This window comes from Artemia franciscana, unplaced genomic scaffold, assembly GCF_032884065.1.
Source record: "Artemia franciscana unplaced genomic scaffold, ASM3288406v1 Scaffold_1343, whole genome shotgun sequence".
NCBI lineage: Eukaryota > Metazoa > Arthropoda > Branchiopoda > Anostraca > Artemiidae > Artemia > Artemia franciscana.
In genome coordinates, this window is record NW_027062798.1 from 71,511 (window position 1) to 97,604 (window position 26,094).

A 26,094-nucleotide genomic window follows, 5' to 3' on the forward strand; every position below is an offset into this window, starting at 1 on the left:
CTCCTGAAACACAAGGGTCGCTTAATTAGAAAAGAAATCTTTTTTTTAAATGTCAAAAAATTTAGCGTGAAGAGCAAGGTATTGAGTAGGGGGGGGGGGGGTAACCCCTTCATATGCAGAATAATTTGTGTTCGTTTTGAGTTTTAATGTTATTCCTTACTTTCAGTTGAAAAAACTTTATCTAATGTATGCAAGGAATGAATTAAAATGTAATGCTTAACAGATGAAAAAATTGTTTTCTTTTTTTTTTAATAATTACTGAGACCATACTACTTAAGAAAGTAAAAAAAAAAAAAAACAGACAACCTAGGGCAATGAAAGAACCGAGGTACGTCTCAGCCAGTTAAACAAGAAGAAAATGCAAAAATTTCGGCAACAAACACAAACCTTTTTTTTTTCAAGGGGATTAGAATAAACAAAATCCAGTGGAGATTAGAGATAAACTCCTATTCGTAATAGTTTGATTAAAATCAAGCCCTAGATTACATACATCCAATAATTAAACAGATAAGGGTACACTGGCGAGTCAATCTAAAAAAAAGTTTAAACTTACTGAGTATAAGTCAAAACGAAATTAACTCTAGGAATATAAATGCTACTTTGAGAAGTCAACGCACTTCCACTAAATTAGCAATGAAAAAGATGATTTTTTTTAACATAATTTTATTGAAAGAACTTGTTATTGACCAATGTTATAATAAAGGTTTTTAAATAAGAAGATTGTTTATTTTTCTGAAAACATATTAGAAGAGTCATTACAAAACTTCAGAGTATCATTTAACAGTTTTATATGGATCTTTTTAAATGTTTGTACCATCATATTGGACTTTCTTTTTTTTTACTGAACAACGGCTTTAGTTTATCAGACGCGAATTTCTTTTGTTGTTCTTTTCCATTTTGCATACCGTTTTTTCCACTTTTTATATTATATTTCTAGTGTATGTATAATATTTATAATATATTTCTAATATCATAGTAGTATTTCTAGTACATGTTAGCCAACTGTTTTTATATAATTTTTCTTCATTGGAAAAATCTTCTCGATATGAAGTCACAAAATTCAGATTTTTTTTTAGCATATATACATATATATTATTTTCCATATTTTGCAACCATAATTAAAAATTACCTTTTGTATTATATATTTCATTTTAATTATAAACGCAATGTGGTAAAAAACAACAGCAATAACAGTAAAATATGTCAAGCTTTGCGGAACAATCAAACAGTTCGTGGTAATGAACTGTAAGTAAGGAGCAACCCGGCTCAATAGTAACCGAAACTTGAAAAAACAGAATTTTGATACCAATAGATACATCAGAAGAGTCAGATTTTATGCTGATTTTAAATATATACGTTTCATCAAGTTTAGTCCTACTTATCAAAAGTTACGAGCATGAGAAAATTTGCCTTATTTTCGAAAAAAAGAGGAAAATACCCCTAAAAGTCCCAGAATCTTAATGAAAATCAAATCATCAGATTCAGCGTATCAGAGAACCCTACTGTAGAGCTTTCAAGCTCATATTTCCAAAAATTTGGAATTGTGCATTTTTTACCAGAAGAAAGATTACACATGCGTATTTATTTGTTTTATTTTTTTCTTTTTTTTAAACGTTGATCGTATCGACCCAGTGGTCCTAGAATGTTGCCAGAGGGCTCTTTCGAACGGAAATCAAAAGTTCTAGTGCCTTTTTTAGCAACCAAAAAAATTGGGAGGGCAACTAGGCCCCCTTCAACGCTCATTTTTTTCCAAAGTTACCGGATACCAGGGGAAGGGCTGCAGGTTATGAACTTTGCCCATTTGTTTACATATAATATTGGTTATTGGAAAGCATACAGACGTTTTCAGGGGGATTTTTTTCCGGTGGGTGGGGTCAAGGGAAGAGGGTTACGTGGAAGGATCTTTCCATGCAGGAATTTTTCATGGGGGAAGAGAACTTTCCATGAAGGGGTTGCCGGATTTCCCAGCATTATTTAAAAAGATGAAAAATTAAATAAAAAAATGGTGATGGGGGGGGGGGGTCGGGGATATGTGAAAAGATCTTTCCATGGAGGAATTTTTCATGAGGGAAGATAATTTCCATGAAGGGGGCGCTGGATTATCCAGCATTATTTGAAACAACAATGGGAAATTAAATTAAAAAAAACGAGTTTTTTCAACTTAAAATAAGGCACAACATTAAAATTTAAAACGAACAAAATTATTACGCACATGAGGGGGTTCGCTCCCTCGTCAATACCTCGCTCTTTACGCTGAAGCTTTGTTAGTACTTTCAAAAGAGCTACTTACTTTAATTAAACAGCCTTAGTGATTCTGGGATCATTCATAAACAATTGGAACATAATTCAAACTTTGGTATAAAGAGTGAGGTATTGACGAGGGGGAGAACCCCTTCATATACGTAATAATTTCTGTTCGTTTTAAATTTTAGTGTTGCTCCTTACTTTCAGCTGAAAAAACTTGTTTTTTTATTTAATACTATACAAAAGTCCAGGCCTGTGGCATCAATCACCCAGTAGGCCTATTTAATCAAACTTTTACTCAACAGGACAGCTTCATCCAGCCATGTATGCAATCCTATAGCACTGCCAAGTGCCAATAGTTTGTAGGGCTGACCCCATATCCTTCAGCGAAAATCATGATACACCCCCATGGGAAATAATCCCAGCAATAAATAAACCCAAGAAGGGAAATTAGATTAAGCCTTTTGAAATTTACCAAAATATGATGAAAATACAATATTTTAGTAACAAAATTATGGAAACTACAACAGAGAATTATGGAAAGTAGGCTGCCGGGAATGCATTATATTAAATACCTACCCAACTTTACATATTAAATATTTAAGTAAGCTATACCTGCATAGTCGATTATCTCAATGAGAAAAAGCTAATTATCTACGAATACAAACAGAGAAACCGGTTTTACTCAGATCAAGAACAACAGTATGGTCGCTATAACCAGCGGTTCGTTCACAGAGGGAATCTTGGTGCATAATTATATAGACATCGACCCGCCCCCCCCCCCCACCATCATGTCTTATTCGCAATAAATGACGTATTTAAACATTAATCGTCACTAGGTCAACGAGAGTAAACAACTTACTTCTGTCCATTCTTTGTTATCCATAATCTGTTTCTTTAATAGAATATATTTTTTCATGCTTACTATGCAAAGGCAGAAATTAAATCCTTCTAAAATAAGATAAAAGGAGCTACTGATATATGAACCGAAACAATTGAACATGATACCACAATTCCTGTTTTCCACTGGGATCGCCTTATAATCATCTTGGATGGATTATGTTGAAATAGACAATTCTCAGGTCAAAAACCATTTAAATAGATGGGATAAAAAAAACTTATGATAGTAGTAGGCCCATGACAGTAGCAGAAGTATGACACTAGTAGGTCCATTATGACAGTAGTTAGTTCAGTAGGTCCACAAAATGTATTAATATAGCAACACATCTAGCAAAAAGCACCAAAGACAAGAAGAAAAATAGGGAATTTCTTAAGACAGCGGGAAAAAAATTAGAATGAATATTTCGGCCCTATGTCCAAGGGCCGTCCTCAGCAATACAAAAATATATAAGATGAAAAAACTTACAACAGGATAAAATCAATAAAACTAAAATGAATTTTTTTTTCAAAAGCAGTCCCAGCATCCTTACCTCAGCGAATTTCAACCAGGACTTTTTTATAAAAAGTACAATAGGGACTTTCTCACTATTTATAGTTTTATTGATTTTATCTTGTTGTAAGTTTTTTCTTCTTACATATATTGTATTGCTGAGGACGGCCCTTGGACATAGGGCCGAAATATTACTTCTAATTCGTTTCCCACTGTCTTGAGCAATTCCCCATTGTTCTTCTTGCTTTTGGTGTTTGCAATGGCGAGGTAGCGTGGTCTTCGTCCCTATTTACATCTAGCAACAACTGCTTCGAAAAACAAGAGCTAAAAGCTCATATGGCACTTGTGAGGCCGGAAGAGCCAAGAGCTCATATGGCATGAGCTCTAGCAAAATTCCAATAATCAATAAAAGGAAAATTTAAAAAAGGAAATTTGAAAATTTTAAATATTCATTTAAAAGGAAAATCAGCAGCTTAATGCCGGTCAGGATTCCGAGTCACGAGGTCCCTCTAAATATCAAAATTCATTAAGATCCGATTACCCGCTCGTAAGTTAAGAATACCTCATTTTTTATAATTTTTCCTCTCCCTTCAGCCCCCCAGATGGTCAAATCGGGGAAAACGACTTTATCAAGTCAATTTGTGCAGCTCCCTGACACGCCTACCAATTTTCATCGTCTTAGCACGTCCAGAAGCAGCAAACTCGCCAAAGCCCTGAACCCCATCCCCTAACTCCCCCAAAGAGAGCAGATCCATTCTGGTTACGTCAATCACGTATCTACGACATTTGTTTATACTACCCACCAAGTTTCATCCCGATCTCTCCACTCTAAGTGTTTTCTAAGATTTTCGGTTTCCCCCTCCAACTCCCCCCAGTGTCAACAGATCTGGTCAGGATTTGAAACAAGAGTTCTGAGACATGAGTTCCCTCTAAATATCAAATTTCATTAAGACTCGGTCACCCGTTCATAAGTTAAAACACCTCACCAAATCAACACACCCCCCCCCCAGCTCCCCCAACGAGAACGGATCCGTTCCAATTATGTCAATCACGTATCTATAAATTGTGCTTATTCTTCCCATCAAGTTTCAGCCCGATCTCTCCACTTTAAGCGTTTTCCAAGATTTCTGGTTACCAAGAATTCTGTTTCCCCCTCCAACTCCCCATGTCCCCGGATTCGGTTTTAATTGAAAATAAAGCATCTTTATTAAGATAAAGATGCCTCGATTATCACGTTTACCAAGATTTCCGGTTTCCCCCTCCACCTCCCCCAATGTCACCGGATCTGGCAGGGATTTGAAATAAGAGCTGTGAAGCACAAGGTCTTTCTAAATATCAAATTTCATTAAGATCTGATCGCCCGTTCATAGGTTACAATTACCTGATTTTTTCAAATTTTTCCGAGTTACCCCCTCCCCCTCAACTCCCCCAAAGACGGCGATTCTGATCCAGTTATGTCAGTCACGTATCTTAGACTTGTGCTGATTCTTCCCACCAAGTTCCATCCTGATCTCTCCACTCTAAGCCATTTCCAAGATTTCCACCACCACCCCCCCCAACGGCACTGGGTCGAGTCGGTATTTAAAAATCAGAGATCCGAGTTACAAGGTCTTTCTAAATATGAAATTTCGTTAAGATCCGATCACTGCTTCGTACCATAAAAATACCTCATTTTTTCCAGTTTTTCAGAATTAACCCTCCCCGAAGTCCTCCAAAGAGAGCGGATCCGTTCCGGTTATGTCAATCACGTATCCAGGACTTGTGCTTATTTTTCCCACCAAGTTTCATCCCGATCCCTCCACTCTAAGCGTTTTCCAAGATTTTATGTTTTCCCCTCCAACTCCCTCCAATGTCACTGGATCCGGTCGGGATTTCAAATAAGAGTTCTGAGACACGATATACTTCCAAACATCGTATTTATTTAAGATCCGATCACCCGTTCGTAAGTGAAAATTACCATATTTTTTCTATTTTCATTAGCTGATTACCTATTTTCATTAGGGATCCTAATAGCTGAAGCAAGGAATTGTAACATATGTTGAGCCAAAAGGCTTTGAGGAATGGAGTAGGTCGGACTCCCCCCTCACTCAAACATTGCTGAAAGGAAATTTTCATTCTAATCGTAGCATCATATGGCTAATACTCTGACTGCAAACCAACGTACAGTAGGTGGGAGGGGATGGGCCGTTTTAGTGTCATTTTTGCATGTCTACAAGAGGGGGTTGCTGAATCTTAATCAAATATCATGGGAGAGAAGAGCTACTATAACCTAACCTAACCTTAACTTTAAGGTTAGAGTTACCTTTAAGGTAAGGTTAGGTTAGAGTTTAAAGTTAACTTTTATAGTTACCTAACCATAACTTTAAAGGTGATCCTTAACTTCTTCCCAAGATTTGCTTTCCAAATATAGCTAATTCGTGAAGTCTCGCAAAAATTGATCTTGCATTGTCACGAGTCTCCACTAGTCATGAGTATCAGGTAAAAAGCTAAGCCGGTTTCTAAAAAAGACCCAAGAAGTTAATCTTTTCTTCCGTCCTTGTACTCTTTTTCCTGCCTGAACAAGTTCCCCCCTGTGGCCTTAGAACACAAGTCCACTACAGTCCCATGCTCTCTGAACTTCGTAACCCAACTGACAGTTGTTGATTTTGGTCCAAAGTTGCGACAGCGGAAACATTTTACTGAAAACATTTTACTGAAAACAAACACATTTAGAAAGATATCCATTTTTCAATTTGATAAACAAAATTTTGTTCAGACTTTTAAGAATAAATGTTAATACATTTAATGCAGCTAATCTGTATTTCATTACGCCTTTCTACAATCATCGTTCATATTATGATTTTCTTTATATTTGTGTTGAGTTTATACGACTCAGTGCTTGAGTTAATTATTGAAAATAGTTTAATTTAAAATAAATTAATAACATTCATTAATAACATCCTTGCTAAACTTAATTAAACATTGCTTCAGTAATTTCTTTTGCTTTGTTTTTATCAGTAGATAAGTCAAACGGTTTCTTATAATGATGGTTAGCAGTTTCGATAAGTTGCTCAAGTGTTGTACCATTATCGTTTATGTTTTTTATCATAAGTTAGTAATATATTAGCAACTTCATAATGTCCATGCGCCAGGGCTAGATGCAAACCAGAATTTCCATCTCCATCTATAAACTTTAGAATATATTCTAGCTCTAAATTAACTTTGAAACTTTTTAACAAACTCTTAACAATCTCACAGTAGCCATAATTAGCCGCTAGAGGTAAAGCCGACGGACTAACCACAGCTTCTTTTGCAATAAGTTTTTCCACGTTATTTATATTATTACTCTGCACTTCTCGCAACAGGTCTCTATTGTCTTCAAATTTCTTCAATTTGTTCTTTCACAGAAAGAATTCTTATTTCTACTATTTGATCTTGTTCTACTTCAATAGAACCAAGAAAGCGCCCTAAGCTAGCACCATGCTCTAGCAAAAGTAACGATATCCTTGTAACCATAATCCCTTGCATAATGCAGAAGCGTGTTTCCAAGATTATCCCGTACATTAGTAATAATTTCGATGTCGATACTAAGTAAAGTAAGTAAGTAAGACGGCACTAGACCCTTAAGGTCCAAACCGGCGGTGCTGATCTCCGTTTCATGGCCCTTCAGCCAGGAAGTGCAACGGGGGGTTGGGGGCCAACCATCCTGTGCTTTCGCACACCCTTCCTGAATACCTTGCCCAAATTTCTCCAGGTACCTATTTAGAGCTGGGTCGACTCTGGCTGAGCTTACAGAGTCACGCTGAGCTGTCACACTTACAAGAATTCTTATTTCTACTATTTGATCTAGTTCTAATTCAATAGAACCAAGAAAGCGCCCTAAGCTAGTACCATGCTCTAACAAAAGTAACGATCCCTTGCATAATGCAGAAGCGTGTTTCCAAGATTATCCCGTACATTAGTAATAATTTCGATGCCGATACTATAAGTTTGTTGTAGACTTCTGATCTTGAAATGATTAATTGTACTTTCAGGATCGTCACTCCCTATACCAATCAATAATTCGTTGACTGAGCCTAGTAAATCAAACAGTTCGTGGTAACGAACTGTAGTAAGGAGCGACATTAAAAACGATACGTAAGTAAGGAGCAACATTAAAACTTAAAACGAACAAAAATTACTCCGTATATGAAAGGGGCTTTTCCTCCTCAACGTCCCACTCTTTACGCTAAAGTTTTTTACTGTTTTACTGTTTGATAGTAACCGAAACTCTAAAAAACGGAATTTTGATACCAATAGTTACATTAAAAGAATCGCATTTTAATGCTGATTTTAAATATATAAGTTTCATCAAGATTAGTCTTAACCATCAAAAGTTACGAGCCTGAGGAAATTTGCCTCATTTTTGAAAATTGATTTTCAAAAATTGGGGCGCAAGATTTTCTAGCATTATTTGAAAAAACGATGAAAAAATAAACATGAAAAGTTTTTTCTACTGAAAGTAAGGAGCAGCATTAAGACTTGAAACGAACAAAAATTATTACGCATATGAGGGGTTTACCTCCTCGTATTACCAGGCTCTTTACGCTAAAGTATTTTTAGTAATTTCAACTATTTATTCTACGGCCTTTGTGATTCAGCGGTCATTCTTAAGGAATTGGGACGAAATTTAGGCTTTAGTTTAAAGAGCGAGGCATCAACGAGGGGTGAACCCCCTCATATACGCAATAAAAACATACGAATATAGAAGTCCGTTACGTAAGTTAATTCGTAAGTTACGTACATTTTTTACAAATGAAAACGTTCGTAAAAAATTGAAAGTTCTAGTTGCCTTTTTAAGTAATCGAAAAATTAGAGGGCAACTAGGCCTCCTCCCTCGCTCCTTTTTTCTGAAAATCTTCCGATTAAAACTATGAGAAAGTCATTCAGCCAAAAACAAACTAATATGCAAATTTTGTTTTAATCATTTATGCGCGGAGAGCCAAGATCAAAACATGTATTAATTCAAAAACATCCAGAAATTAAACAAAAAACAAGTTTTTTAAATGAAAGTAAGGAGCAACATTAAAACTTAAAACGAACAAAAATTACTCCGTATATGAAAGGGGCTTTTCCTCCTCAACGCCCCACTCTTTACGCTAAAGTTTTTTACTGTTTTAAAAAGTAGAGTTAAGAGAAAGAGTCAAACTTTAGCGTAAAGAGCGGGGTGTTGATGAGGAAGCATCTCCTTTCATATACGAAGTAATTTCTGTTCGTTTTAAGTTTTAAAGTTGCTCCTTACTTTCATTTAAAAAAACTCGCTTTTTTGTTTAATTTGAACATGAATTGATAACAGAATCATACGTTTTGTTCTCAATACGTTCAAATGGCGATTTTCCTTGTTTGTTTTTAATATTGAAATATGCACCGCGTTTCAATAAAAGCTCAACCGCCTCCATACTGTTGTTTCCAACAGCAAAGTGGAGTGGCGTAAGGACTTCTGATCTTGAAAAAGGCACTTCGAAAAAGACAAAGAAAGTATAAAAAAGTTAAACCATGAAAACAGCAAAAACTAAACATATCAGACCATAGCACAACACAGGAAAACTTAATATGCTAAACCATAACATTCAAACAGATAGGTCACTATTGACTAATTTTGGTAGCTAATTTCTTAAATATTAACCAAGTATGAGCTTGTTCGTCAGTGAAAATTACCTCATTTTTTCTAATTTATTCGAATTAACCATCCCCCCACTCCCTCCCACATGGTCGAATCGGGGAAACGGCAATTTCTAATTTCATCGTCCTTGCTTATCTGGAAGTGCCTAAACTAGCAAAACCGGACCGACAGACAGACAGACAGATCGACAGAATTTGAGATCACTAAATGTCACTTGGTAGATACCAAGTGCCATAAAAACAAAAAGGTGAATCCAAGGAGGCACACACTTTCAGAAATCGTGTAAGCCACGTGACACATGCCAAGCGTGGTGGAAACTAGTTATAAGCAATATGGTATTTATGGTGTTAAATGTTCTCAAACTTCTGACTTATATAGATCGTTTTTTTAAGGTCACAATATCCCAGGATGTTCTTGAACTGTAAGATTTTTATATTAAGATATTTCAACCTCAACTCCAGAGAAGTTTTTTGGGCCAGAAGGGCAGTAAGCATTCTAAAAACGCGAGCTTACAGGCCAGCTTGACATACATATCTTATTAAGTTCAAGCCTTAATTCCAAAATTTTATATTTCTAACTTTTAAGTTTTTTACAATTTGGAAGGTTACTCGTAATTCTGGAATGCGGCAATTTTACCCAGGGCTAGATGCAAACCAGGTTTTACATCTCTATCCATAAACTTTGGAATATATTCTAGCTTCTTTTTTTTATCCTGATACAGACAGTATTTCTGAAAATGACATGAAAAGTAAACTTAATATCTTTCCCAACAGACTCTATCGATTCTCTTTGACAACATGGATACACTTTCACTCTTTTTATTTATCAAACAGTTCGTGGTAACGAACTGTAGTAAGGAGCGACCTGGCTCAATAGTAACCGAAACTCTAAATATGGAATATTGATACCAATAGTTTCATCAAATGAATCGCATTTTAATGCTGATTTTAAATATATAAGTTTCATCAAGATCAGTTATACCCGTCAAACGTTACGAGCCTGAGAAAATTTGCCTCATTTTAGAAAATAGGGGGAAACACCCCCTAAAAGTCATACAATGTTAACGAAAATCACGCCATCAGATTCAGCGTATCAGAGAACCTTATTGTAGAAGTTTCAAGCTCATATCTACAAAAATGTGGAATTTCGCATTTTTTGCCAGAAAACAGATCACGGATGCGTGTTTATTTGTTTTTTTTCTGTTTTTTTTTTTTGTTGTTGTTTTTCCAGGGGTGATCGTATCAACTGAGTAGTCCTAGAATGTCGCGAGAGGGCTAATTCTAAACGAAATTAAAAGTTCTAGTGTCCTTTTTAAGTGACCAAAAAAATTGGAGGGCACCTAGGCCCCCTCCCACGCTCATTTTTTTTCAAAGGTCAGCGGATCAATATTCTGAGATAGCCATTTATTTACCATAGTCGAAAAACCTAATAACTACGTCTTTGGGGACGACTTACTCCCCCGCAGTCCCCGTGGGAGGAGCTGCAAGTTGCAAACTTTGACCTGTGTTTACATATAGTAATGGTTACTAGGAAGTGTACAGACGTTTTCAGGGAGATTTTTTGGTTTGGGGGGGGAGTTGACGGGGGGGGGGTTATGTGGGTGGATATTTCCATGGAGAAACATCTCATGGGGGAAGACAATTTCAATATATAGAAGTACGTTACGTAAGTTAATTCGTAAGTTACGTATATTTTTTACCAATGAAAACGTTTGTAAAAAATTTAAAGTTCTAGTTGCTTTTTTAAGTAGTCAAAAACTTGGAGGGCAACTAGGCCTCCTTCCTCGCTCCTTTTTTCTCAAAATCTTCCAATTAATTGCAATTAATTAATATGCAAATTTCGTTTTAATTATTTATGTGCGGAGAGCCAAGGTCAAAACATGCATTAATTCAAAAATGTCCAGAAATTAAATAAAAAAACAAGCTTTTTTAAATGAAAGTAAGGAGCAACATTAAAACTTAAAACGCACAGAAATTACTCCGTATATGAAAGGGGCGTTTCCTCCTCAACGCCCCGCTCTTTACGCTAAAGTTTCTTACTGTTTTAAAAATAGAGTTAAGAGAAAGATTTATCTTAAAGGAATATATAGTTGTAAAGCGTAATTGGCCAATTGCATAATTGTGGTGGGTTGAAATGCCTAATATCTGAAAAAGTGTAAAAATGCAGACTGAAAATCCATTTGATCTTTTTTGTAATTAAATAACAAAAACTAGTTTTTTAAACTGAAAGTAAGGAGCGATATTAAAACATAAAACGGACAGAAATTACTCCGTATATGAAATGGGTTGTCCCCTCCGCAATCCCTCGCTCTTTACGCTAAAGTTTGATTCTTTGCCACAATTCTATTTTTTAAAACAATTAAAAACTTTAGCGTAAAGAGCGAGAAATTGCGGAGGGGACAACCCATTTCATATACGGAGTAATTTCTTTCCGTTTTAAGTTTTAATATCGCTCATTACTTTCAGATTAAAAAACTAGTTTTTTTTATTTAATTTCTGAACGTTTTTGAATTAATGCATTTTTGATTTTGGCCCTCCGCACATTAATTAGTAAAATGAAATTTGCATATTAATTTTTTTCTGATTAAACGGCTTTCTCTTAGTTTTGATCAGACGATTTTGAGAAACAAGGGGTGGGGAAGGAGGCCTAGTTGCCCTCCAATTTTTCGGCTACTTAAAAAGGCAACTAGAACTTTTAATTTTTAACGAAAGTTTTTATTAGTAAAAAATATACGTAACTTAAGAATTAACTTACGTAACAAACTTTTATGCTCTTATATTTTTATTATGTATATAAGGGGGTTTGTCCCCTCGTTAATACCCCGCCTTTTACACTAAATCTTAAGTTTTGTCCCAATTCTTTAAGAATGATCCCTGAATCAGAAAGGCCGTGGAATAAATAGTTGAAATTACTAAAAACACTTAGCATAAAGAGCAAGGTATTTATCTTCTCTTAAATACCTCGCTCTTTATGCTAAAGTATTTTTTGAACCTCTCATATGCGTAATAATCTCTGTTAGTTTTAAGTTTTAATGCTATTCTTTACTTTCAGTTGAAAAACTTTTTCGCGTTTATATTTTCATTGTTTTTTTTTATAGTAATGCTAGAAAATCCCACGCCCTTTTCATTGAATATCTCTTCCCCCATGACATTTTCCTCCAAGAGAAGATCCTCCCACATAGCCTCCTCCCCTCAACCCCGCCCCAAACCAAAAATATCCCCCTGAAAACGTCCGTACACTTCCCAATAACCATTACTGTATGTAAACACTGGACAAAGTTTGTAACTTGCAGCCCCTCCCCCAGGGACTGTGGGGGAGTGAGTCATTCCAAAGACATAGTTAATAAGGTTTTCGACTATGCGGAACAAAATGGCTATCTCAAAATTTGGATCCGTTGACTTTGGGAAAAAATGAGCGTGGGAGGGGGCCTAGGTGCCCTCCAATTTTTTTGAGTCACTTAAAAAGGGAACTATAACTTTTCATTTCCGTTAGAATGAGCCCTCTTGCGAGATTCTAGGACCACTTGGTCGATACGATGACCCCTGGGAAAAAAAAAAAACAAAAAAAAACCAAATAAACACGCACCCGTGATCTGTCTTCTGGCAAAAAATACGAAATTCCACATTTTTGTAGATAGGAGCTTGATACGCTGAACACGATGGTGTTTCTCTTATACGCTGATCACGATGGTGTGATTTCCGTTAAGATTCTATGACTTTTAGGGGGTGCTTCCCCCTATTTTCCAAAACAAGGCAAATTTTCTCAGGCTCGTAACTTTTGATGACAAAGATTAGATTTGACGAAACTTATATATCTAGGATCAGCATGAAAATTCGATTCTTTTGATGTATCTTTTAGCATCAAAATTCCGTTTTTTAGAGTTTCGTTTACTATTGAGCCGGGTCGCTCCTTACTACAGTTCGTTACCACGAACTGTTTGAAAAGAAAATAATTCGGTATTTCGGGGCTTCTGACATTATTACTCCTTTGCGGAAGTTAGGCTCAAAATTGGAAAAGGATTATATTTTTTCTCTGGGCCCCTTCCACCTCTTAGTTCGTTTATTTTCCCATTAGTTTTCATCTGTTTTCGCTTTATAGTTGTGTTATCTCTTAGCAGTTCTTTCGTTAGTTGAGTTATGGTTGTGGTATATATGTTTTATCGCTCGTATAGTTATGTTATTTTCAAATTATACTCCATAATAGAGAGGCTCCGAACACCCAGCATTGTATATTAAGCTCTGAATTTGACGTTTTTTTCTAACGTGACCAGATTCGTCCTGCGCCCTGCGCCCTTTTCATTGAATTTTTCTTCCCCCATGACATATTTCTCCAAGGAAAGATCCTCCCACATAGTCCCCTCCCCTCTACCCTACCCCCAAAACCAAAAAAATCCCCCCTGAAAACGTCTGTACACTTCCCAATAACCATTATTATATGTAAACACTGGTCGATGTTTGTAACTTGCAGCCCCTCCCCCAGGGACTGTGGGGGAGTAAGTCATCCCCAAAGACATAGTTATTATGATTTTCGACTATGCTGAACAAAATGGCTATCTCAAAATTTTGATCCGTTGATTTTGGGAAAAAATGAGCGTGGGAGGGGGCCTAGATGCCCTCCAATTTTTTTGGTCACTTAAAAAGGGCACTAGAACTTTTCATTTCCGTTAGAATGAGCCCTCTTGCGACATTCTAGGACCACTTGGTCGATACGATGACCCCTGGGAAAAAAAAACAAAAAAAAAAAAAAAAAAATAAACACGCACCCGTGATTTGTCTTCTGGCAAAATTTACAAAATCCCACATTTTTGTAGATAGGAGCTTGAAACTTCAACAGTAGGGTTCTCTGATACGCTGAATCTGATGGTGTCATTTTCGTTAAGATCCTACGACGTTTAGGGGATGTTTCCCCCTATTTTCCTAAATAAGGCAAATTTTCTCAGGCTCGTAACTTTTGATGGGTAAGACTAAACTTGATGAAACTTATATATTTCAAATCAGCATTAAAATGCGATTCTTTTGATGTAGCTATTGATATCAAAATTCAATTTTTTAGAGTTTTGGTTACTATTGAGCCGGATCGCTCCTTACTACAGTTCGTTACCACGAACTGTTTGAAAATGCAGCTCAGATCAATTTGTTGCAGGATACAATAGTTATAACGGCTAACCCTTATCAACTAAGTGAGAATCCCAGATGCAAAACCAAAGTGTAGATTCTAGATGTAATGTCAAAAAACTTTCCGATGAAACCAAAGCGTTATTTGCTGCTTTATCACCTAAGATAGAAAAATCTGAAGAGGACGATTGAATGAAATGACAAACGTCACTAAGAAAGGGGCAGACGTCAATGCACAAAGTACAATTACTAGTGATAACAAAAACACTCCGTTACATATAGCTACTCTTAATGGCTATAAAAGTGTTGTCACATACCTTCTAGGTTATCCTAACATAAAAACTGATATCAAAAATGACAAAGCTTTCACCGCATTGAATCTAATAGAAAAAAAAATAAAAAACAAAAAATTGAAAAACAGGAATATTTATGAAGATATAAATAAAATAGAAGATTATTATGACTTTGTTGAAGAAACTGATCATCTTAAGAGGTGAAATGGCGAACAAATATTCGTTACCACATAGTGGTTTGAACTCGAATCCTTGTTTTACAAAGGAGAGTATCCACCGTGTTGTCCACTGAACTGTGGCAACGTGTAATTTTAAATATAACATACAGTTTATGAGGTGCAAGACATATTAATATGTGAAATTTTTATAGTTATAGTAAAGAACGTAATTCAGGAATAGTAAATATTTTTGCCGTTCACCTTAAAATTAAAAGTAAACTATGGTGATTTTGAAAAAAATATAATATCCCTTCAAATCAGAGTACCTTGGCTTGAACAGCAAGGAAAATCTGCTAGACTTTAAAAATAAAGGAACTGGCGCTGCAACCACGATATTTGCGTCGTCAGTATCCTTTCATTTTTATTTATTTATTTTTATTTTTTTTTTTTATCAAGACGCAGTTTCTTAGTGTTTCGATTATAGTTGAGCCGCATCCTTCCTTACTTATAGATCCTTAAAGAAAATAATGCACTTTAGTTGTGCCCCAGGCATTTGCCCCTTCCCCCTAAATTTTGAAAAGTCTTTTCAAAAGTTTTTCAGTATGACGTGATTTCTGCCAATGGAATTTTGTAGAGCAGTAATGGACAATGTGAATAATTTTGTCACAAAATATAAAGTTTGAACTTTGTAAAAATATCCAAGTAATAATTAAATCATTGTAAGTAAATCCCCAAAAGAAGAGAATAGGGATGTTTCCCTTTAGATTCTAGTCAATATGACCATAAAACGGGAATATATATAGGGCGAAAAAAAATCGCCCAAATAAACAATAAGAAAGAAGTGACGAGTCATAAGAAAATAGAAAGGTAGAAAGTATTTGAGTTACTGATATAAGCACTGATTAATTGCATAATAAAGTGTCAGGAAGCAAAGCGTCATGGCATGGGCGTCAGTGCTATTATCATAGGCAGCGCAAGAAAAGAGGAATATGGCACAATGTATTATTTATTTACTATTATCATTATTCTCTGGTTTGTTTTAGACCAGGGCATCGCGGTATAGAAGAAGTTGTCATTGAAACTTTAAAAATTACTAATTCGATTGAAAATTGTGAGGGCTAGTGCCTTTTTTAATAGTAAAAAGTAATGTTAAGGCAAATAGCCTTCAGTCCACGCCAATCATTTCCCGAAACACATCTAATCAGCATTTTGAGATAACCATTTTGCTTAGTGATTTTGAAAGGTCCGAAATTATGTCTTCGAGGATGTTAACTGGATGATGCCTGATTCTCTAAAAATCTTATCTACGGAAAAAAAAATTACAGATGTCTTTTTTGAAAGATAAAGTTAAAAAAAGGTAAGTTTCAGATGGTTTAAAATTAAAAACGTAAGAAAATGAAGAGAACCATACACCAGTACACAGAAATTTGCTGAAATCCGCAAAAATCTATGGCTAAAGCCATTAATGTATTTAAGAAAAAAGAAGCCTCTAATCAAAGATGCAAACATCCAACAATTTTGCATTGAGGAAAGCAATTTCTCTGCTTTTGAGGAAAGCAATTTCGGCTTCAAAAACTCTTCTTTTTTTAGAATTTCAGAAGGTGGCCTACCGACCAATATTAAGAGAGCCCACTTCCGTGTACCTAAATTATGAATGTACAAAACCCATTGTAGGTTTAAAGTCCTATTGATTTACCAACTGCCTCCATAATTGATTTTACATTCCCCCCTCCCAGCCTCAACGACGTTTTTCCAGAAGTAACTTACATTACTTTTACGGATTTTTCCAACCTAGTCTGATAAGTTCATGAAACTCTAGCATTTACAAAATTTAAAGCCGAACTTACTACCTGTAACAAAATTAGAAACTGAGAAACGGGACTCTGCTTGAGTCAATTTTAGAGAAGAAAAAATATTTGTCATAAAAGTCGAACGTATAAGTCGTCATATGATATTCGTCATAGAACCTTAATTAAACCACTGTATAAGAAAGGTGACGAGAGTGAGTGTCGTAATTATCGAGGCATTAGTCTGGTCTCTGTAGGTAGCAAATTTCTGAGTAATATGATACTTTTTAGACTGAGAGATGCTGTAGACAAAGTTTTAAGGGAAGAACAATGCGGTTTTAGAAAAGGTAGAGGATGTGTCGACCATGTTTTCACTCTTAGATTAAAAATTGTGAAGTCTCTTCGTTGTCAAACACCTTTGGTCCTCAGTTTTATCGATTAGTAGCTTTTGGGGTGGCACTTCGCGCCACCCCAACACCTAGTCGGTGGGGGCCCCTCGCGCACCACAAGCCCCCCCACGCGCGTAAGTCGTTACGCGCCATTGTAGTTGAGTCCCTATGTCCCACCTGTGAATATAGAAAGATATATATATATATATATATATATATATCTATATATATAAAAATAAGTTGTCTGTCTGTCTGTGGATCAGGTGACGTCATGTTTCTGTGTTGGCTGACGTCATAAAATTAGTTGTCGTCATTTTTGCTTTGACGGTGACGTCATTCAAGATATTTAAGACATATGTTCACGTGGAAATCTATTAATGTTTAAGTTTACAATGACTGATGAACTTACAATGGCAAAAGCCGATGAAGATAGTCAAAGAGTCTATGCCAAAAAACTTGCTGCTGATAGAGAAAGTCAGAAAAGAAAGCGTGCCGAGGAACTACCAGAGCAACGCGAAAGCAGACTTGCTGCTAAAAGAGAAAGTGAAAAAAGAAGGCGTGCCGAGGAATCAAAAGAACAGCAAGGAAACAGGCTTGAGGCTGATAGAGAAAGATAGAACAGAAAGCGTGCCGAGGAATCAAAAGAACAGCAAGGAAACAGGCTTGAGGCTGATAGAGAAAGAAAGAACAGAAAGCGTGCCGAGGAACTACCAGAGCAACGCGGAAGCAGACTTGCTGCTAAAAGAGAAAGTGAAAAAAGAAGGCGTGCCGAGGAATTACAAGAACAGCAAGAAATCAGGCTTGCTGCTGATAGAGAAAGTAAGAAAAGAAAGCGTGCCGAGGAATCACAAGAACAGCGAGAAATCAGGCTTGCTGCTGATAGAGAAAGTAAGCTACGATGCCCTACAATATCCTATCATTTTTTGGGATGGAGCCGACGGCTATCACTTTAATATTAAATTGATGAATCCAGCCACTAACAAAGAAATGAATAAGAAATGCAGTGCAATGCATTATTATTCCTATAGACTAATGATTCGGCAGGATGAAGAAAATTATATTTTAAAATGCCGTGAATTGTTTCACCAATTCGTCGTTGATATGTATGCTAAAATTGAATCAGAACGTTTGCTATATATCCGCCTGAATCAGACCAAGCTCCGCTCTGAACAATACATTCATTTGCGAGATGCAGTTATAAATGACGGTAATACCACAAACGTTGGAAGATTAACAATTTTACCTTCGTCATATGCTGGCAGTCCCCGTCATATGCATGAATATGCTCAAGATGCTGTTGCGTATGTTCGTCTCTATGGTCGTCCAGATTTATTTATTACATTTATATGTAATCAATCTTGGGACGAGATACTGCAGCTTTTACTTCAAGGACAATCGGCGGTTCATAGGCATGACATTACGGCCCGTGTCTTCCGGCAAAAGTTGAAATCACTGATAAACTACATTGTAAAACTTGAAGTGTTTGGGTCAGTGCGATGCTGGATGTACTCAGTGGAATGGCAAAAACGAGGTTTGCCACACGCACATATACTAATCTGGCTACATGAAAAAATTACTTCGAACGAAATTGATGATGTGATTTCCGCTGAAATACCTGATAAAAATGTCTATAAGGGGTTACATGATATTATTGTAAAAAATATGATACATTGACCTTGCGGTGCACTGAACGAAAATTCACCATGCATGGCCAAAGGAAGGTGCACAAAGCAATATCCTCGACTTTTAGTATCAAACACAATTACTGGCAATGATGGTTACCCACAATATAGAAGAAGATCTACTGAAGATGGCGGTAAAACAGCAATAATAAAGAAGCGTAACGGTACCACCATCGAAGTAGATAACCAGTGGGTTGTTCCATATTCCCAATTATTATCAAAAACATTTAATGCACACATAAACGTTGAATAATGTAACTCCGTAAAGGCAATCAAATACATATGTAAATACGTCATCAAAGGCAGTGACATGGCAGTTTTTGGCTTGCAGCCCGAAATCAAAGATTTCGATGAAATCGTACAATATCAGGCTGGAAGATACATAAGCAGTAATGAAGCTGTTTGGTGAATTCTTTCATTTCCGATACATGAACGTAGTCCAGCTGTTGTTCACTTAGCGGTACATTTACAGAATGGTCAACGTGTTTATTTCACGGAAACCAACGTGCAACAAAGAGTCCTGAATCCACCGGATACAACATTAACAGCTTTTTTTTCGCTTTGCAAAAATGATTCTTTTGCAAAAAAACTGCTGTATACTGAAGTGCCTTCGTATTACACGTGGAATACTAAAAATAAAGTATTTGAACGTCGAAAACAGGGTAAGTCAGTCGACGGCCAACCTACCATCTTCAAAGATACCACGATAGGAAGACTCTACACCGTTCACCCCAATCAACATGAATGCTTCTTTCTACGCCAGCTTTTGGTGAATGTACCCGGTCCGACATCCTTTGAGTATTTGAGGACTGTAAATGGTACTATACATGACACTTACCGTAGTGCATGCCAAGCTCTGAATTTATTGGAGAATGACCAACACTGGGATAACTGCATCAATGACGCGTGCGAAACGTCAACCCCAAGTCAAATTCGTGCATTGTTTGGCATCATTTTAACAACTTGCTCTCCATCAGCTCCTACAGAGTTATGGGAAAAATATAAGTCAAAAATGTCCGAAGATATACTCCATCGAAAACAGTTAGAGACGTCAGATATGACTTTTGATTTTACATCAGAAATTTATAACTACACTTTAGTTGTTATAGAAGATTTGTGCGTATGTATGGCAAACAAACCACTTCAGGATTTGGGAATGCCTTCACCTAACCGTATCGCTGCTGTTTCGACATGTGTAGAATTGGATCGTGAACGAAGTTACAGTACGAGTGATCTATTGTCGTATGTACAAAGTAACATTTCCAAGTTAACGTCGGAACAAAAAGACATTTATGATACGATAATGCATTGTGTCGATAACAACGTTGGAGAAATTTTCTTTTTGGATGCGCCAGGAGGTACTGGTAAAACGTTTGTGATAAAACTGATTCTGGCATCAATTTGATCAAAAAATGATATAGCGTTGGCAATTGCGTCGTCCGGAATAGCCGCAACATTGCTGCCTGGTGGAAGAACTGCTCATTCCGCTTTGAAATTGCCTCTGAACTTGCATTCTACAGAAACTCCCACGTGCAATATTTCCAAATCATCTGGGATGGGTAAAGTATTGCAGCAATGCAAACTTATTATTTGGGATGAGTGCACAATGGCACACAAAAAATCGCTCGAGGCTCTGGATCAATGCTTGAAAGATTTGCGAGGGAAGTCGAAACCCTTTGGCAGCACATTAATATTGCTTGCGGGAGATTTCAGGCAAACATTACCTATAATACCTAGATCAACTCCTGCAGACGAAATGAATGCTTGCCTGAAAAATTCTAATTTATGGGCACACGTAAAAACATTAAAATTAACTACAAATATGCGTGTCCGATTGCAAAACGATGACTCTGGTCAAACATTTTCAGATCAATTGCTGGCAATGGGAAACGGAAAGCTCCCAGTAGACTCAATTTCAGGACGTATACAACTACCTGCTGATTTCTGTAATTTAGTGACGTCCAAAAATGAATTGATTGAAAAAGTATTTCCGAATATTCTAAAAAATTATAAAAATAATAAATGGCTAAGTGAAAGAGCGATTCTCGCACCCAAAAATATAGACGTCCACGAAATCAACAATATTGTTTTGACCAAGATTCGAGACCAGGCAGTCCTTTACAAGTCAGTCGACACAGTTTTGGAACCAAATGAAGCGGTTAATTATCCATCTGAATTTTTAAATTCCATAGATCTTTCAGGGTTTCCACCACACGTGCTACAACTAAAAATAGGCGTACCAATAATACTTTTAAGAAATATAAACCCACCAAAGCTTTGCAATGGCACTCGACTTGCCGTAAAAAAAACAATGGAAAACCTAATAGAGGCCACAATCTTGACAGGGCCTTTTGAGGGTGAGGCTGTTCTTATTTCCCGCATTCCCATGATTCCAACGGATCTGCCTTTTCAATTTAAAAGATTGCAATTCCCAATTCGATTAGCATTTGCAATCACCATTAACAAAGCTCAAGGTCAATCATTAGAAAAATGTGGTATAGATCTTAATACTGATTGTTTTTCCCATGGACAATTGTACGTTGCATGTTCGAGGGTCGGTAAACCTGACAATCTATTTATATGCAGCGACAATTGGACAGCGAAGAATGTTGTATATTCGCAAGTTTTACGCAGTTAATTTGTATTTTGGAACCAAATGAAGCGGTTAATTATCCATCTGAATTTTTAAATTCCATAGATCCTTCAGGGTTTCCACCACACGTGCTACAACTAAAAATAGGCGTACCAATAATACTTTTAAGAAATATCAACCCACCAAAGCTTTGCAATGGCACGCGACTTGCCGTAAAAAAACAATGGAAAACCTAATAGAGGCCACAATCTTGACAGGGCCTTATGAGGGTGAGGCTGTTCTTATTCCTCGCATTCCCATGATTCCAACGGATCTGCTTTTCAATTTAAAAGATTGAAATTCCCAATTCGATTAGCATTTGCAACCACCATCAACAAAGCTCAAGGGCAATCACTAGAAAAATGAGGTATAAATCTTAATACAGATTGCTTTATCAATGTACAATTGTATGTTGCATCTTTGAGGGTCGGTAAACCTGACAATCTATTTATACGCACAGACAATGGGACAGCGAAGACTGTTGTATATTCACAAGTTTTATGTAGTTAATTTGTATTGTATCTATCTATCTATCTATCTATATAAAAACGAGTTGTGTGTATGCATGTTTGTTTGTTTGTAAAAAGAGCGTTTGCATATGACGTCATTATTAGTACATACGGCTTTGTATATGGACAGACAATGGGAAAGCCAAGAATGTTGTATATTCGCAATTTTTACGTAGTTTGAAACACATATATAAATCTATCTATATTCACAGGTGGGACACAGGGACACAACTACAATGGCGCGTAACTAATATGGCGCGTAACGACTTACGCGCGCGGGGTGGCGGGGTGGCGCGGGTTGGGGTGGCGCGAAGCGCCACCCCAACAGCTAGTATATATATATATATATATATATATATATATATATATATATATATATATATATATATATATATATAAAAACTAGCTGTTGGTGGGGGCGCTTCGCCCCCCCCCCCCAAGCCCCCCCGCGCGCGTAAGTCGTTACGCGCCATATTAGTTACGCGCCATTGTAGTTGTGTCCCTATGTCCCACCTGTGAATATAGATAGATATATATATATATATATATATATATATATATATATATATATATATATATATATATATATATATATATATATATATATATATATATATATATATGTTTTTAACTACGTAAAACTTGCGAATATACAACATTCTTTGCTGTCCCATTGTCTGTGCATATAAATAGATTGTCAGGTTTACCGACTCTTGAACATGCAACATATAATGGTCCATGGGAAAACAATCCGTATTCAGATCTATACCTCATGATTCTAATGATTGCCCTTGAGCTTTGTTGATGGTGATTGCTAATCGACCATTCCCTGAGTCGCCATCGTCATTTATATATCCCCCTGTGCACCCCGGCGTCCCCTTTGTAGTTATGTCCCTGTGTCCCGGTCGTCATTTATATTCCCTGTGTCCCGGTCGTCATTTGTGTCCCGGTGTTCCAGTCTGTGATTTCTCTTTGAGTGTCCCGGGCGTCATTTATATTCCTTGTGTCCCGGTGTCCCGGTCGTCATTTATATCCCCCTGTGCCCCCCGGCGTCCCCATTGTAGTTGTGTCCCTGTGTCCCGGTCGTCATTTATATTCCCTGTGTCCCGGTCGTCATTTGTATCCCGGTGTCCCGGTCTGTATATACATTCGTTTTTTAGTTTTGTTTTTCTCCTTTATTTTTTTCCTTTTTTCTTTTTTTTCTTTTTTTAATTATTTAGATTTTTAGATTTTTTAGTTTTTTTATTAGTTTTTAGTTTTTTTGTAGTTTTTACCATTTTTTTAGTTTTCTTAGTTTTTTTTTTTTACTTATGTCCTGGTCGTCATTTATACTCCCTGTGTCCCGGTCGTCATTTGTGTCTCGGTGCTTTGTTGATTGCTAATTTATATTATATTTATATTTATATTTTTTATATTGATTAATATTTTTTTAGTTTTCTTTTTCTCTTATTTTTCAGTTTTTTCCTTTTTTTAGTTTTTTCTTTTTTAGTTTTTAGTTTTTTTTGTTTTTTACCTTTTTTTAGTTTTTTTAGTTTTTTTAGTTTTTTAGCTTTTTTAGTTTTTTTATTAGTTTTTAGTTTTTTTTTAATTTTTGCCTTTTTTTAGTTTTTTCAGTTTTTTTTAGTTTTTAGTTTTTTACCTTTTTTTAGTTTTTTTTAGTTTTTTAGCTTTTTTAGTTTTTTTTCTTTTTAGTTTTTTTTGTAGTTTTTACCTTTTTTAGTTTTTTTTCTTCTTTTGTATTAGTGTGAAATAATTCAGACGTCATATGCGGACAAACACGACGTCACTCGACAGACAGACAGACAGACATAACCCACAAACAACTTATTTTTATATATATTTATTCATATTTTTTTAGTTTTCTTTTTCTCTTTTATTTTTCAGTTTTTTCCTTTTTTTTAGTTTTTTTCTTTTTTAGTTTTTAGTTTTTTTTAGTTTTTTACCTTTTTTTAGTTTTTTTTAGTTTTTTTAGTTTTTTAACTTTTTTAGTTTTTTTATTAGTTTTTATTTTTTTTGTAGTTTTTGCCTTTTTTTATTTTTTTTCAGTTTTTTTTTTAGTTATTAGATTTTTACCTTTTTTTAGTTTTTTTTAGTTTTTTAGCTTTTTTAGTTTTTTTTTTCTTTTTAGTTTTTTTTGTAGTTTTTACCTTTTTTAGTTTTTTCTTCTTTTGTATTAGTGTGAAACAATTCAGACGTCATATGCGGACAAACATGACGTCACCTGATCCACACACAGACAACTTATTTTTATATATATAGATAAGTTGTCTGTGTGTGTGTGTGTGTCGAGTGAAGTCATGTTTGTGTGTCGACTGACGTCATGTTTGTCGACTGACGTCATTATAAGGATTGAGCTGTATGCGTCATGAAAATGTTTGTTGACTGACGTCATGTTTGTCAACTGATGAAATTACATACCGGGACACCGGGACACAAATGACAACCGGGACACAGGGAATATAAATGACGACCGGGAACCTCGAAGAGAAATTACAGACTGGGACACCCGGACACAAATCAGGACCGGGACACAGGGACACAACTACAACGGGGACGCCGGGGGCACAGGCGGGATATATAAATGACGACCGGGACACTCAAAGATAAATTACAAACTGGGACACCGGGACACAAATGACGACCGGGACACAGGGAATATAAATGACAACCGGGACACAGGGACACATCATTAGAATAATGAGGTATAGATCTGAATACGGATTGCTTATCCCATAGACAATTATATGTTGCATGTTCAAGAGTCAGTAAACCTGACAATCTATTTATATGCACAGACAATGGAACAGCGAAGAATGTTGTATATTCGCATGTTTTACGTAGTTATATATATATATATCTATTCACAGGTGGGACAGAGGGACACAACTACAATGGCGCGTAACTAATATGGCGCGTAACGACTTACACGCGCGGGGGGGCTTGGGTGGGGCACGAAGCACCCCACCAACTAGGTGTTGGGGTGGCGCGAAGCGCCACCCCAACACCTTTGTTGATGGTGACTGCTAATCGAACATTCCCTGTGTCCCCGTCGTCATTTATATATCCCCCTGTGCCCCCGGCATCCCCCTTGTAGTTGTGTCCTTGTGTCCCGGTCGTCATTTATATTCCCAGTATCCCGGTCGTCATTTGTGTCCCAGTGTCCCAGTCTGTAATTTCTCTTTGAGCGTCCCGGTCATCATTTATATTCCCTGTGTCCCGGTCGTCATTTGTGTCCCGGTCTGTAATTTATCTTTGAGTGTCCTGGTCGTCATTTATATCTCCCAGTCGTTATTTGTGTCCCAGTGTCTCAGTCTGTGATTTCTCTTTTAGTGTCCCGGTCGTCATTTATATTCCCTGTGTCCCGGTCTATAGTTTTCTTTTTCTCCTTTATTTTTCAGTTTTTTCCTTTTTTTTCTTTTTCAGTTTTCAGTTTTTGTACTTTTTTTTCTTTTTCAGTTTTTAGTTTTTTTATTAGTTTTTAGTTTTATTTTTATTTTTAGTTTTTTTTGTAGTTTTTACCTTTTTTTAGTTTTTTTTAGTTTTTTTTCTTTTTTAGTTTTTAGTTTTTTACCTTTTTTTATTTTTTTCGTTTTTTTAGTATTTTCTTTTTAGTTTTTTTTCTAGTTTTTACCTTTTTTAGCTTTTTTTCTTTTGTATTAATGTACCAAACGAAGTCATTTGGAAACATGAGTTATATTTTCTGATTTTTGATAAAAAAAAAAAAAAAAAAAAAAAACACTTAGATTCTGACGTAGTTCCAGTAAGCAAAATCTTCAATGGCTCTGGGGGTGCAGCCAGTTGAGGAAGTTTAACTTTTCCTGAGGCGCAACACATTCCCATTGTTTCACCATTAAATTTCAAGGCCTTGCAGTAGGGACAAATTTTAGACATAGTCCCAATTTGAACACATCTACTATAATCATCGACTGGGCTGTACCTGAATGCCATGCGATAATTTTCACGTTGCTCTTGTGATTCCTCGGCACGCTTTCTTTTGGCATTATCTTTTGAAGCCGCAAGCTTGTTTACACGTTGCTCTTGTGATTCCTCGGCACGCCTTCTTTTTTCACTTTCTCTTTTGCAGCGAGTCTGGTTTCGCGTTGCTCTGGTAGTTCCTCGACACGCCTTCGTTGACGGAAATTGCACATTCCTAATCTGGCATTATCTCTTGAGGCCGCAAACCTGTTTTCACGTTGCTCTTGTGACTCCTCGGCACGCTTTCTGTTCTTACTTTCTCAATCAGCTGCAAGCCTAT

At 36.3% G+C, this 26,094-nt stretch overlaps 1 protein-coding gene across 4 annotated transcripts in view; it reads right to left on the reverse strand.

Moving 5' to 3' along the window:
- LOC136042478 (integrator complex subunit 5-like) overlaps positions 1-26,094 on the reverse strand; it is a 60,004-nt gene that overhangs the window by 24,203 nt on the left and 9,707 nt on the right. Inside the window, exon 1 of one of the 4 annotated variants that reach the window (XM_065727439.1) lies at positions 5,985-6,132. The exons of 2 other annotated variants lie outside the window; for them this stretch is intronic. Coding sequence is in view for 1 of the 2 variants with exons in the window: in XM_065727436.1 (XP_065583508.1) it covers positions 3,107-3,163 (57 nt within the window). In the remaining variant the exon portion in view is untranslated. Of the gene's footprint in view, positions 1-3,106; positions 3,200-5,984; positions 6,133-26,094 lie in introns of those variants that run through there. One more of the 4 variants, XM_065727436.1, reaches the window with a different exon arrangement.